General features: G+C 41.3%; 1 protein-coding gene across 4 annotated transcripts in view; it reads right to left on the bottom strand.

Moving 5' to 3' along the window:
• Window positions 1–15,004, bottom strand: part of LOC123782203 (protein argonaute-4) — a 37,631-nt gene that overhangs the window by 6,089 nt on the left and 16,538 nt on the right. For all 4 annotated transcript variants that reach the window (XM_045782231.2, XM_045782234.2, XM_045782233.2 and 1 more), the window contains exons 8-17: window positions 13,482–13,629; window positions 12,915–13,034; window positions 12,663–12,791; window positions 12,277–12,410; window positions 10,973–11,157; window positions 9,789–9,948; window positions 6,825–7,140; window positions 6,545–6,679; window positions 632–733; window positions 159–358 (exon numbers count right to left, since the gene is read on the bottom strand). In XM_045782231.2, the coding sequence (XP_045638187.1) occupies window positions 159–358; window positions 632–733; window positions 6,545–6,679; window positions 6,825–7,140; window positions 9,789–9,948; window positions 10,973–11,157; window positions 12,277–12,410; window positions 12,663–12,791; window positions 12,915–13,034; window positions 13,482–13,629 (1,629 nt within the window). The remainder of the gene's footprint in view (window positions 1–158; window positions 359–631; window positions 734–6,544; window positions 6,680–6,824; window positions 7,141–9,788; window positions 9,949–10,972; window positions 11,158–12,276; window positions 12,411–12,662; window positions 12,792–12,914; window positions 13,035–13,481; window positions 13,630–15,004) is intronic.

Consider the following 15,004-nt stretch of genomic DNA (forward strand, 5'->3'; position numbering starts at 1 on the left):
CAAAGGCACATTCAATTTTATTCACTTCTTGAAATTTAAACCCTAAAAGGAAGTTTAGCTCTTCCAAAAAGTTTTCTGTAATAGCTCTTTTTTTTTTTTTTTTTAAACATGCTGCTAATTCAGACAAAAAGAGATCTCACTGTGCCTGAGCAACTTGCCTGTCGTGATCTTTATCCACCAGATGATACCTTGCCCTGAAAGCTACAAGCCGGGCATAATATGCAGGGGCTGGAATGGAGACTGAGCGCGTGCACCGCACATAGGTGTGACAAAGCTGGTAGGTTAGAAGCTGGAGCTCATCGGCCGTGAAGCAGTTGTCATCCCACAAGACCTGGTAATGTGAAGGACGGCTGGTTCCCTGGAGAGAGACTTTTATGATTAATATGTTTGTGACATGGGTTGCCTATCTGAGAGGAAAGAAGAATTGAAATCTACTCCTTAAATCCAGAAGTATTCCTGCCTAGGACACCTACAAGCAGATACCCAGACCGAAAGATAACAGTTCTAGAATACAAGCACTAAATTAACGACGTGAATGCACAGTGTTGAGTAACAAGTCTAGTCAAGCCGGCTGCTGAATTTGCAAACATCTCCCTATTGAGTCAAAGATCTGAACCAGTTTCCAAATTACCTGAATTCCTGCATGACTACAGAGGTAAAAGTCGAACTCGGATGGATGGGTGATGGTGCTATCCACTGTAGTGCCTGCTGGTACATTGCCACTTTTCCCCACCTACCAAAAAAAAGGGGATGGGGAGTATAATTAGTCATCAAAATGCCAAACTGAGCTCAGGCCATATTTTCCTCTTATGTGTTAACTGGTGACAGGTTAGCAAACTGTTCTTAAATGAAGTCTTGAAAATCAGTTTAGTTCAACACCTTGAATGTTCTGTAACGTTTCTTAGCCGAACCACTTTATCCTCAAGCATTTTCTCAAACACAGACATTCCATGGCTTCTCCAGGGGGATCCAGACAAAGAATTATTTTACCTGGTACCTTGAGTTGCATTATTGTCATCTATTTATAGATAATATGTTGGCATTGTTCATGGGGGGGGGGGGAAGGCATTTACAATGGATAACCTTCCTGAGGAAAAAAATCAATTTTATTCCTTACTTGGAGTAAAAAAGATAAGCACAACTTTCAGTAAAAGTTAAGATGAAGAAATCTTTGAACTGGTGCACGGGGCTCAACAAAACTAATGCTTTTACAGAATCAATAAAAGAAGCCAGCAGCACATGCATTAGCAGGAAGAGTGCACTGAAATGGGAATTAGGGAGACCAGAGTTTCAGTTCTAAGCCTGGTCTTGCAACTATGTACCTTAACAAAGCAGAGTATCTTTGGGTCTTAATCTGATCAGCTATAAAACTAGCTGATGATCGTTTACACTTTGAAAATTCTAAATTGTAAGGTTCATTTACGGCCAAAATTCTAAAATCAAACTTCTAGGAAAGTAGAGAGGGGAACTTCAGAAACGCATTTACAAGGAAAGGCATTAAACCTTGCCATTTGGTCAATTTTCATCCTTTCGTGCTGTACAGCAGGGTTCCGTATGAGGAATTTTATTCTGTAGGCATGAATTTGATGGGAGTTTATTTGGCTCCATTCTAACTACCGCTACCCTTGGCTGAATTGTACACCGATGTGTACAGGAACGTCCACGAGTACAGAAAAGTCTCATTCCATCAAGTTCAAATGTGAATTTGGGGACCCAGCTGGATAAGAGGAAACGTAACTGAGTTATAATAGCTCTGGCATTGTTTCCCAAAGTGTGTTCTTCAGGGATATTAGTTCCACAGGATGTGTTTAGGTATTTTACGGTCAAACAGATTTGAGAAATACTGGGCTGAACCCACGTTAAAAGGGTTCTTCTATTGTATGACTTCTCAGAACCTTTATTCAGTGATGTATACTCTTTAAGAGGGAGATGGAGTAAATAGGATTTTCCAAACTTATTTGGCCACAGAATTCTTTTTAAAAAGATTTTAATTAAGTAAGTAATTAACTTTTAAAGTAAATTCCATGCCCAGTGTGGAGCCCAACACGAGCTTGAACTCACGACCTTGAGATAAAAACCTAGGCTGAGATCAAGATTTGGATGCTTAACCCACTGAGCCCCCCAGGTACCCCGATTTTATTTTTAAGTAATCTCTACAGCCAGAGTGGGGCTGAAACTCACAACCCAGAGAATCAAGAGTCACATGCTCCACGGGCTGAGATAGCCAGTTGCCCCAGCATGGAATCCTTTTTAAAGCAAAGCTCTTAGAATCTACAGATGAGAACGGAAGGAGGTGATGCCCTGGGGAAAAGAGAGATCCAGGCTTGTTCGTTTAACAATTACTGCTTGAGCGCCCATGTGGAAGGCTCTGCAGCAGATGCTGGGGATGAGAGACAGAGGCACAGAGAGAACGAATGAACTCGCATTCCTGCCCTTTGTGAGCACGGTCTGCAGTGAACTGCAATGTAGTGTGATGAGAGCATTACGGAAGGCACTGGAAAGAGCTGGTGGGAGGAAATAGTAGAGCCATCCTTTATAGGATAAGCAGGAGCTGAAAGGGGGATAGGTTGAAAACCCGAAACACTCCAAATATCTCCTAAAGTCAGGAATAGATGAACTAATTGTGGTTCCGCCATAGGATGAAATACTAAGCGATAAAAATGAATGAACTGGCGATATACACAATAAACATGGATGACCCTCAAATGCATTATGCTAAGCAAAAGAAGCCAGACCAAAGGCTACGGTGTTCTACTTGTATATCATTCTGGAAAAAAGCAAAACTGTAAGGACAGAATGCCTGTCAGTGGTTGCTAGGTCGGTGAGGGAAGGGGTTGACTGCAAAGGGCTTGGCAGAATGTGTGTGCATGATGGATTGTTCATGTCTTCACAGACATGGTGGTTACACCACTATAGACATTTGTCACAACCTGCAGAACAGTACACTAAAAAGGGTGGATTTTACTGTTATCTACGTTATACCTTAATAAGAATAGTCAGTGGGGGGGGGGGGAGAGTGGCATGGATGTGGTCATCTCGGGGATTCAAATCCACAATGTGTATGGGAAATGGAAAGTGTATGAGGGCGCGGTGGAAGGATGAAACTAAAATGTTTTGGCTACCTTAGGAAAATGCTGAACACCAAAGGGAAGTATTTGGTAGACAATGGGGGATATGTGAAGCTTTCTGAATAATGGAGTGGCAAAGTAAGATGCATTTTTTTTTTTAAGTAAGCTCTAAGCCCAATGTGGGGCTTGAACTCACAACCCCAAGATCAAGAGTCACATGCTCTATCGACTGAGCCAGCCAGGTGCCCTGAGATCTGTATTTTTTAAGCCTAGCCCTGACAGCAGGTGGAGGGTACATCGGTGAAGGAGGAATGCTGATGGGGAGACCAGTCGGAGTCTCCTGCAATCCGGGAGGTTCTGCCCAGGACAGAGGTAACACACAAGAGGAAGAACTGAGACAAGAGATTTCAGGGCAGAACACAGAAGACTATTTGAACAACTGGATAAGAGGGGACAGGAAGGGGGGGGAGAATTTAAAGACAACGCTGAAGTTTCTAGCTTGGCTGACTTAATGTACAATGATGCCAAGTCACTGGAGAAAAGGAAAATTGAGGGAGGAATAGGCTTTGGATGAGGATAAAACAATAAGGAGAAGGTTTAGACGTGTTTTGCTTGAAATGCCTGTGGTAGATTGGATCACTAGTGCCAAATATTCCCGTGCCCTCCCTGGGGGAGGATTATACATCCCCACCCAGTTAACTCAGGAGTGGCCATGTAACTTGCTTTGGCTGATAGAGTGTGGCCTGAGATGGAAACTTCTGGGCAGAAGCTTTAAGAGCCAACATATGGATTGTGCGGATCTTTCTTTCCCTCTGATGTAATGACTAGTGGCGTTCCAGATAGATTCTTCTCTTCTCTGAGGACATCAGGGTCACAGCTGCAACAGAGTCACAGTGAATGTGTAATATGAGCAAGAAATGCATCTTTATAAGCCCCTAAGACTTGGGAGGGTTTTTTTGTTACCGCAGCCTAGCCTATCTTGCTGATACAATGTCCACAGAGCATTTGAGGAAACATATCTGGTAGACAATTGAAAGTGCAGATCAGGAACTGCACAGAAATGTGTGCAGTTGGGAATACAAATTTAGGAATCTATAACCAGATCAGTGAACGCAGAAAAGTGGGTGAGACTAAAGAGAGTTGAAATTCAGAAGAGAAGAGGGAGAGAAAAGTATGGAAAGCCTGGAAATGTCAGTATTTAATGGCCAGATGAGGAAGAGAAGTCGCAGAAAGCCTGATTCTAGAGGAGGGTTGTGAATCTGGAAAGTCATATTCTTGCTCAGGCAAAGAGGTCAGTGTGAGAACTTGACAAGATAGGACTAGATTCGAAATGAGCAAGTCACTGAGTGAATGACTTCCATAGAATCATTGAAACTGAAGTCAGCCTACAGGGAATGGAGGTACAGATGGAAAGTCAGTCATTTTTCTTCTAAAAGTTTGGCCATGAAAGAAAAGAAAGATAAGGTGGTAGGTTGACTGAGAAACAGAGTTAGGGAAGCTTACTGGGGGGTCCAGGAAGAGTTGAGGAACTTTAGAGGGTGAGGAGAAGGAACTGGAGTTTTGAAAACCAATGGTAATTAATGAAGTGGTCCTGTAGGAACAAAAGCATAGGTGGAGAGATTAGCCTCTGAGATGTGAGTGGAAGGAGAGGAGAAAACACATTTCAGTACCTTTGAAAGTAGAGGAGAGAGGGGCACCTGGATGGCTCCGTCGGTTAAGCGTCCAACTCTTGATTTCAGCTCAGGTCACGATCTCAGGGTCGTGAGATCAAGTTCCCTGTGTCAAGCCCCGTGCTCAGTGGGGAGTCTGCTTCTCTCTCTCCCTCCGCCCCTCCCCCAGCTTGCACTCTCTCTCACACTAAAATGGATAAATGAATCTTAAAAAAAAAATAAAAAAGAGGAGAGGAGAGGAAGCTGAGAAAACTCATGCCTTCTGGATGTTGTTTTCTGGGGAAATAGAAGGTTGTTCTACTGCTGGCAAGGTAAAGCACTGCCAATAAAGGCATCACAGATTGGGCTGGGGAGTTGAGGAGTGAAGATTTGGAATACATGCTAGGGGAACCCGATAAAAGGAGAAACAGCAGCGCCAAAGCCTGGCTGAGGTTTGCTATCATGAATCTGCAATATCATTCATCATTAAACAAATTACTTTCTTCCTCAGCAATCTCCATTGGCCTAAGAGTCGAAGCAAAGGAAACGGGTAAGTGGACTGATCCAGAGTTGGAGATTGGCAAGAGGCGCGATTAGAGAACTGGAGATGTTGGTAAGTGTCGAGGGAGCAGGGTAGACCAAGGACAGGGGTCATCAATGTCTGGAAGGTTAGGAGTGACACGGGATGGTAAAGAACGAAACGAGGAAAGAGCCTGGGTTTTAGGAAGACAATCCAGCTCCTAGAGCTACAAGGACAGCAATTTGATGGAGGGATGGAGAGGTGACAGTGTGGTTAAGGAGGGGGTGGCAGGGTGTTCTGTGACCAGAGCTCAGGCAAGGGTTTGGAGAATTTGTATCAGTGGAGGTCTAAGAAGTACTACTGAGTCAGGGTTTGGGCAGTTCAGAAGATAACACTTGGAATCTGAGCTGACTGGTGGAACTGGAGCCCAAGGAGAAAAACTTAGTTTTCCAATGATTCTGAAAACAAAAAGAAACAGCTCAGCCTTGGATTAGAGACAAAAACTAAGAGCGTACTAGAAAATAATGAGAGTGACCCACAAGATTACAAGATTAAGCAACAGAAAGAACTGGTCTCTCTGGGGGCGGATCAGGGAGGGCCTTGGAAAAGGTGAAATAACATCACAGAAAATATCATAGAAGCAAAGTCACCCAATATTATGCACCTATAATTGGGTAGTTTACACATAAATAACAAATTATAAATCGATTGTACAAAATGCCTCTTTTTGGGAATTATACCCCAAATTAATATTTATTTATTAATTTAATCCTTACAACACCCCTGTGAGATAGGTATTGCTCTTACTACATTTTACAGATGAGAACATTATGGCTTAGAGAAGTTAACCTGCCCATGGTTAGTAAGTGTGACGTTATAAGCATTCAAAGTGTGCACCCTAAGAATCCCCTGCATTGATATATGCACGGATACAAAATCATTTGGAAGAGAAATTCTTCTTTATATCCTAGAACCATGCCTTAGGCACTGGTAACAAGAAGTAGCAAATGATAATAAAGTCCAAATAGATAAATCACCCCTTTGGGGTTTGCCTGTATCACCGTAGTGTATCTTGGCATGATTTTTACTCCCTTAAAAACCTCAGAAGCCAACATTTTCTGTCACACAAGAGAAATATTCAGGCTTGAAACCTGTATCATTCAGAAGTGATCACCTATGTTCAACTGGAGTTAGTGTAGTTATTATTATTACATTTGTTTTTAGGGAAAAAAATTGTATGTATGCCCATCTGAAAACATATATCAGATAATGTATCAGATAACGAGGCTTCTACCATAGTTTCTTACCCTTTCTGTTTTATCTGCACAAAAAAGTCGTGTGTGATGTCTCTTCTGCACCACAATGTAGGTTATTCCTGGCCGGTAATCTTCTTCCAAGCTAATACACGCCTTTCGAATTGCTATTAGCTCTGGCCAGGCGACCTAGGAGTTAAAAACAGATAGACGTTTAATTGAGAACTCACCTTGCAGCTCCCAGATCTGGTTTACCCGGAGTGGCAGATGGGAGGAAGCTCCATCAGACACTTTCTCAGAAACCCCCAAAGGCAGCTATGGGTAATGAGAGTACCTGTTTCATTTGTCCCTCCGATACCCCTCCACGGTAGTAGATGATTCGAGTGGGTTTGAAGCGTGTAGATTTGTAGAACTGGATCAGCAGCTCTCGAACCATGTTAGTGAGGTCCTGAATTACCTCCTGACTGTAGAGGAGCTCCTGCGAGATCTCCTGGCGGGAGGTCTGCACCCGAACAGTGGCACAGTACCGGCTGGGGTGGCCATCCATACTGCCGACGACAGCAGCAATGGAAGGCTTCTTCCCGTCCCCTGCTGGGGGGTGCGTGACATCTGCTCCCAGGAAGATGACAGGCTGCTGGAACACCGAGGGCCTGCTCAGATTGAAGGAGACATTCACACTCAGACATACAGATGAAAATCTGTACTTTCAAGCTCACCAGATATAATCACAGATATAGTTTTACAAGACAGAATAAAGACTTGAACACATTGGGTGAGAACTCTAAGGCCCATTGAGTGTCTTGCCTCTCCTGAAATGAATCTGAATTGACTTAAGAAGTCAACATGGTTGGGGTGCCTGGGTGGCTCAATAGGTTAAGCATCTAACTCTTGGTTTCGGCTCAGGGTCCTGGGATCGAGCCCCATGTGGGGCTCTGTGCTCAGCACGGGGTCTGCTGGAGAGAGAGACTCTTCCTCTCCCTCTGTTCCTCCCCCTGCTCTCTCTCTCTCAAGTAAATAAATAAAATATTTAAAAAGAAGTCAACATGGTTCTTCTATAATAGCAGGAAGGGAAGAATTGAAAAAGAGGGCCTGAGCCAAATTTAATAAAATCTCTGTGTGAAGGGAAGACTTTCCCAGAACGAATTCTCTTGGGATCCTAAGATGCCTACAATGGATACAGAATTGTGGAATTTATGTGGAACGGGGACAAAACCCCCAATGCTCTTTAAGATGTGAGGCTTAGAGAAGAGAATCGAGTCTAGCTACTTTCCTATTTTATTTTTATCTATAGTATTCATCACATATACCACATATTTTACTTAATTATTTTTTTAAAGATTCTAATTTTAAGCAATCTCTACACCCAATGTGGGGCTCAAACTCACAACCTTGAGATCAAGAGTCACACACTCTGCTGACTGAGCCAGCCAGGCACCCCACTTAATTTAAATTGTATTTATTTTCTACACACACACACACACACACACACACACACACACACACGAGTGTAAACTCCACAAGGGCAGGAATTTTATTTGTTTTTATTCACTGCAGTATCCCTAGTGCCTGGAACACTGCCTAGCTCACAACTGGCACTCAATAAATACTGTTGAAAGAATGAACTCATTTATTTGACACTGATTTTTCTAAGGAATCAAGGGAGAAAAATCATGCATGCTTCTCTGGCAAATTCCTAAAGGAAGGGTTTGGAACTGAGTACTGATCCTTAAAGTGTACTGTAGGAGGCATCCCAAATCTGAAAATCTTCCGTAACGTAACAGATAGCTCCATGAGGGCAGAGGCTGTGTTATATTTCTCTGTAGATATCGCATGCAACATGATGGGGTGGGGCAGTACAACAGCCAACACACATCTGCAACATACATATGCATAACGTAGTAACAGTTTACATATACTATGTACCAGCCACTGTGCTAAACACTTTACCTGTATTAACTCATGTAGTCCTCACAATAATCCCATGAGGGTGGCACAATTATTATCTCAATTTTCCAGATTTAAAAAACGAGACAGAAGAGATGAAGGAGCTTGCCCAAGCATACATGACTAGGAAACAATAAAGCTGGAATCCAAACCCAGGGCGTCAGACACCGAGGTACATGCCCTAAACTACCATGTCATATTTTCTCAAGTATCTGGGGTAAAATTAAATGATCTCAGATTTTAGGTTAACTTCCCATACTGCCTGTATACCTCATCCATCAAAGGTGTAGGAAGGATTTTGTTACCTATAAATTGTATTCAAGGGCAAATTAAGAATTGGAATATGTTTGTACAAGAGCAATTTCATATTCTTGTCAAGTACAGCAATCACTAATACCACAGCCCTAAACTGAACTTTTCAAATCACTTTCACATACAGAATTTCACATGAAAACATTTTTGAGTTAACAAGTCAGATAGTATCTCAATAGAGAGGGAAAATACTAATTAATGAAAAGATGGACAACCCAATCTAAGAAATGGCAAAGAACTGAACAAACCCATCACAAAAGAGGATATCCAAATAGCCAGTAAACATATGAAATTGTGTGCAAGATGATTAATCATCGGAGGAATGCAAATTAAAACCGCAATGAGATACTATCATCCCAAACAAAATGGCTCAAGTTAAAAGGACTGATACTACCAAGTGTTGGTGAGAATATGGAGCAACCAGAAATCTTCATGGAAATGTAAACTGGTACAACCACTCTGGAAAACTCTTTGACAGTATCTATCAATGCTAAATACATGTACTCTCTATAACTTAGCAATTCTACTCTCGGAAATATACCCAGGAGAAAGAGTATTTACATCCACCAAAAATGTAGAAAAATTGTATACTGAATGCACAAAAACATCCATCAATGGTAGAACAGATTAAAATCCTGTGGTATATCCATATAATGAAATACTATACAACAATGAAAATGAGTAAACTACTACTTAATACAGTAACGTGAATGAATTCCAGACACAAAAGCAGCAGACACAAAATACTACATATTGTATGGTTCCATTCATATTAAGTTCAAAAATAGGCAAAACTAATCTATGGTGATAGTGGTTATCTTTGGGGGTTATCTATTGGGAGGGGCCACAAGGAAGCCTGACAGGGGCTGGAAATGTTCTAGATCTTCACCTAAGTAGTGGTTACATGAGTGTATACATACGTAAGAAAAAGTAATTGAGATGCATGTTTAAGATCTGTGTGCGTGACTGCAAATTACATTACATTTGATCTTAATAAAAATGTAGGAAAAAAAGTTGAAAACACAAGAGTTCAGCACCTTACCTCTGATGAGGTACAAGCACATTGTTAATTCCTCCGAGCTTTGCATTTATCTTCAGGCAAAGGTTGGAAAGGGTCTGGGGTGAGGTCTTCACTACATTTTTTACCTGGACACACTGTGTGGCCATACCCAGGAGGGTATCTCCAACACGTTTCACCTCCGCTACAAGGATAAATTCATTAATTAATTTAAAAATGGTTAAATATTCTCCTAATGACTAAGAGTAGAGGAAAACACCCACACATAAACATTTACACAGTGCGCTGTGCTAGACGTGGTCGTTTCATCTGCTAAACCCCCGGGGGCGATTCTTCCTTTTCTTCCCTCCCGCAAGCATTGAAGGTAGCCCACTTCCTTTACTCTCGGATGCTGCCTGCCGCCACTAACTCAGTCCCTTGAAGGTACTTTTTCCACGGGACTGGTCTGGCAAAGGAATCCATCTCCCAGCTCCTCCCTCTCTGTATACATGCCAGCTCTTTGACCTTCAAGTATTTTTCTCCCACCCTCCCCCTCTTTTTCCTCTAAACATGAGAGATAAACAGTAACAAACGAAACAACTACAGAGGGCACTGAAGACATTTTATAAAGTTCAAATAGCTGGTCTGTGGTTCCCAAATCCTTTATTTAGATGATAGGCAAAAGAACTTTGTATCACTCTTGTTAAAATAGACACAAACTAAACAGCTTCTTTTCTGGAAGTGGTAGGCTCCCCCACTCTTCCCCACTCTGATATTCCTAAGTGCTTTTCACCAAACATTCTGGTTCTTCCTGCTTTGAGGACTATGCTAGAATCCCGCTGTATGCCCCACACTCATTCCCACTGCATTTCCTGACCCCCGTTCTCCGATTCCCTCACAAAGGTTGGGAAGAGCCATGTGGCTGGTTCCGGTCAAGAAGCTGCAAATGTTAAGAGCCTTCCAGAGCTCTCTTTTCTCTCTGCCAGGGGGCCAGCAACTTTCCAAATAGCAACTGCTCTGCCAGCCTGGGTCCCAGAGGGAAAATGACATGATGGCATGGAGCAGAGGCCACGGTCTACCTTAACGGACACACAGCAGAAGCAAAAAAATCAACCTTTGGTGCTTTGTGTCACCGAGAGTCTGGGGTTGTTTGTGACTACAGCATAACCTAGCTTATCCTGACCTACTCCTTGAAATCATCCCTCATTCAATATTAAAGGAGTCCATACCGTACACTGGTGTCTTCCCAGGCAAGATAACCACGATTAGCTGGAGGCCCACATAGGTCATTTTCAGGTGTTTGAACATGGGCTCCACACTGTCTGCACCTTGTGCATACTTGCAGAAACACGGCTGACCCTGGATGGGCATTCCTGCATCCTTAGAGATCTTACGGAGCTGGTCAGTGAAACTCCTGTTAAAATAGAACCAGTGGCGCGGTGCTTTCATTTCAGAGTACGTTCCTAGCATTTATTTTCCACTAAGATACTTCTTTCAGTTCTGCACATTCTTAGCCAAAATTAAAAATAAACAAAGAAAAAAATCTTTAACTGGTTGCCAAAGACGGGCTGGCAATTGTATCACTGCAATTATAATGCACAAGAATTTGTATTATTATTAAGCTATCAGGTAATCTTTATGAATTTTTAAATAATTATGCCTCAACTGGGCCCCAGGAACTAGAATAGCATTTCTGTTCAAAGATTTTTTTTTTAATTTTTAATTTTTTTTAAACATTCAAATCAGTAATTCTGAACTAAAGAGGAGCAAAGTCAAAATTTTAGGTAATGTGCATTTTGGTAAGCTTGGCACAAGAATGGTTGGGTACGCTTGTGTTCAACTGAGAACATGGAAACACGAAATCAGTATATTTAGGATTACATTCAAACTTGTAACAGATTTGATTCAATAGCAATATCAAAAGAAATCATCATGTTAAAAAAACGAAATTCATTGTGAAGTTTTAGATTTTGGATATGAGAAGTGACTTTAATCTATGTATAAAGCTTTCAGAATCATTTCTTTTGTACATTTGCCAATATTTTGTAAGATTCCTTTCTTCCTTCCAGTTCCCTTTTCCTGCTTAGATTTTTCCACCCTCCTCACTAAGTTCCTTTCCATAGACAGCTGCATCTGTAAGACACGAGCCAATGATCTCAGTTGGTGACCCTGCGTAAAACAAGCTCACTCGTAAATTATAATGATTAAAAATGGACGAGTTTTTAATCTCAGCTGAAAAGATACAATTAATACCAAAGGAAGCTTCACTAAGAACTCAAGAGTGTGCCAACCGTCTCTGCTTCGGCCTTGTTAGTCACAGGTTTCTGCTTTCAATGTAAGGAAGCTGAGTCAGATTCTTAATGTCAGTCCCGAGTTTGCAATTTACTATAATACAAGGTCTTTTTCCTACAGCCAGATGGCGTCACTATAGGAGTCAGGGATGTGGTGCCAGCGTACACAGCACATTCACGTAAAGATGGTATTTTCATATCTGGAAGGGATATTACTAAGCTGAAAATATGAAGATACTCACTTTAGTAAATCTTCCCTACATTGTTTCTGAGGCGCAAAACAAGCAACTGCCCAAACTTTAATTTCAATGCCAGCATAAAACTGCTTTCCTCGCATGTCCCAGACACCCTGGTTGGGTGTGGCTACTGTTTTATTCTTTAAAAAAAAAAAAAAGAAAAGAAAAGAAAAAAAAGAAACAAAAGAAAAGAGAAAAGACATTACAATCTAAGGCCATGTTAATGTTGATGAGGGGATAAACAAAACTCTATTTGGTATTAGCCAAAAGACAAAAAGCAATAATGAGCAAAACTATGGGTAAATTCAGTGTGGTGTAGTGGAGAAACCCTGGATTATTCTCTTGTTGATTGGTCGTTGGAAGGAGCTTGCTGAATGAAATCAAAAGCTTACCCGGCCTCCGTACTGCAGCATTGGTGCTGGAAGTACCCGGCCTGTGAGCTCTGTCATTTCATTGTGGACAACAATACCAAATTCTTTAAGGTATGGATCCGGTCCACCCACCATGCTGTTACTCTTCACCTAAAGAACAGGAAAGCCTGCGTATATAAAAACCAAAGAGTAACTGTGGCCTACCAGGAGTTTTCTATTGTCTTGTTTTCTCATCTGAAAGCTAGCTTATCGTGAAGACCATGCCTTACTGACCAGTCTACTGATTTCTTCTTGTCTGTCGGGAGCCGATCTTGCTGTAGCTTTGATCATTGTGGAAGTCTGATTGTCTGTGAGCTTCTTTATACATCGCTGTCCTGCCACGATATTACAGACCTACAGAGAGGCAAAGAGAAATTCGTTTGTGTAATGGTAAACTGTATCTTACCTCTTCCATTCCCCAAAACATGAAAATGCTATTACCTAGCGAAGCTATCTCCCTAAAATATTTTATTTATTTTTTTCAAGACTTATTTATTCATTTGAGAGACAGAGAGAGAGAGCAAAAACATGCAGAGAGGCAGGGAGGGGCAGAGGGAGAGAAGCAGACTCCCTGATGAGCTGGGAGCCCAATGGTGGGCTGGATTCCACAAACCCAAGATCATGACCTGATCTGAAACCAAGAGTCAGACACTCAACAGACTGAGCCACCCAGGTGCCCCTGCCCAAAATACTTTAGAAATTAATAGGAAATTCTACTACTAGTTTAGAACATGATTTTTTTTTTTTTAACTCATTCAAGAGACTGGCAGATTTGGCAAAGGAAAATTCAGTTTAGCTTACCTCGAGTGGCAAATATGTATGTTTTTGTTCTTGTCCCACTTGGAGACAGGGAAGATGGGGGTATTTCAGCTGCAGACTATACTTCTGCTTAAAATACTGAGCTACTGTGCATTCCATAGCTTGACCATTTTCTAGCTGTAAAGGAAAACTATGGGAGAGAATATTCTTTTTAGAAATGTCTTCAAGTTCTTTTTTTCTTAAACAAGCAAACAAACAAAAGCCTAACATCTTCTACCTTGATCAGTCACTTAAAAAACAAAGGTCAATCTTTATTTGACCAGTTTCACTTAAGTCATTTTAGTATTTAATGAGAACAGCGATTCTTGGAATTTTCCATGTTTGTTGAAGGTAGGATGAGAAAAATATTAAATTAAAACTTAAAGAGAAGTTAAAACGAGAAGAAGCTGCAGAACCAGAAAATACAAACTCACTAGAGGTCAGTTGACACCTACGGATAGATATATCATCTCTAGCTGGCTTCCTATACATTATTAAAATCAAATAAGGACTTGGGATCATCCATAAAGGAGCTTTATTTGCTTAAGAGAACTTTTTGTAAAGTGAGTGTAACATAGTTATTGGGGCAACATTTCCAGATCCCCAAACCAGGACAAATATATGTGGATTTAGAGACAAAAGACCAAACACATGAAACTGAGACTGTGCCAGGATATTTGATATAAACTGGAGAGCATGATTTAAGAAATTCTCTTTCTTTGGTTCTTCCAGGGGGCAAATTATCTTAAATACTTGGTACAATAATAACTTTAACCTGCTATTTTATTTTATTTTATTTTTTTTCCAAAGATTTTTATTTATTTATTTGACAGATAGAGACAGCCAGCGAGAGAGGGAGCTCAAGCAGGAGGAGTGGGAGAGGAAGAAGCAGGCTCATAGCGGAGGAGCCTGATGTGGGGCTCGATCCCAGATCGCCGGGATCACGCCCTGAGCCGAAGGCAGACGCTTAACCGCTGTGCCTCCCAGGCGCCCCTAACCTGCTTTTTTACCTGCTGCAGCCCTACAACACAACAATGCAGTGAGAATCATCTATGTGATATTTAAATCTACGTGCTTCTCATTTTCATGCAAAGATTACATAAATCTATAAGTAAAATTATTTTTACAGGGTAATGTGAAGTAAATAATGAAAAAGATGCAGTTCTTGAAACAAAAGCTACACTTCTCAACAGTGACTTCATAAGGTTTCAGTCACCTTTTACCCCCTAGAGAATGAAGTCAATAGTATAATATGAAGAATACATGGAACACCACTTTATAACTCTGAAGAAATTCACATCAGGTGCATATGGGTTCATACAGAAGAATTTATTCAAATCATACTGAATTAATATACCAACATTTAGTCAGAGGTCACCCAAAAGCTTCTACTATCTAGAACAAACCCTTCCTGATGATTTTGATGTACGCTAAAGTCTAAAAATTGAGAACCATGGAACTAAAACTGTCAGAGAAGAATATAAACAAACAGGGGCGCCTGGGTGGCACAGAGGTTAAGCGTCTGC

The sequence above is a fragment of the Ursus americanus genome, chromosome 33, assembly GCF_024610735.1.
Source record: "Ursus americanus isolate L20-20 chromosome 33, mUrsAme1.1.p, whole genome shotgun sequence".
NCBI classification, from domain to species: Eukaryota; Metazoa; Chordata; class Mammalia; order Carnivora; family Ursidae; genus Ursus; species Ursus americanus.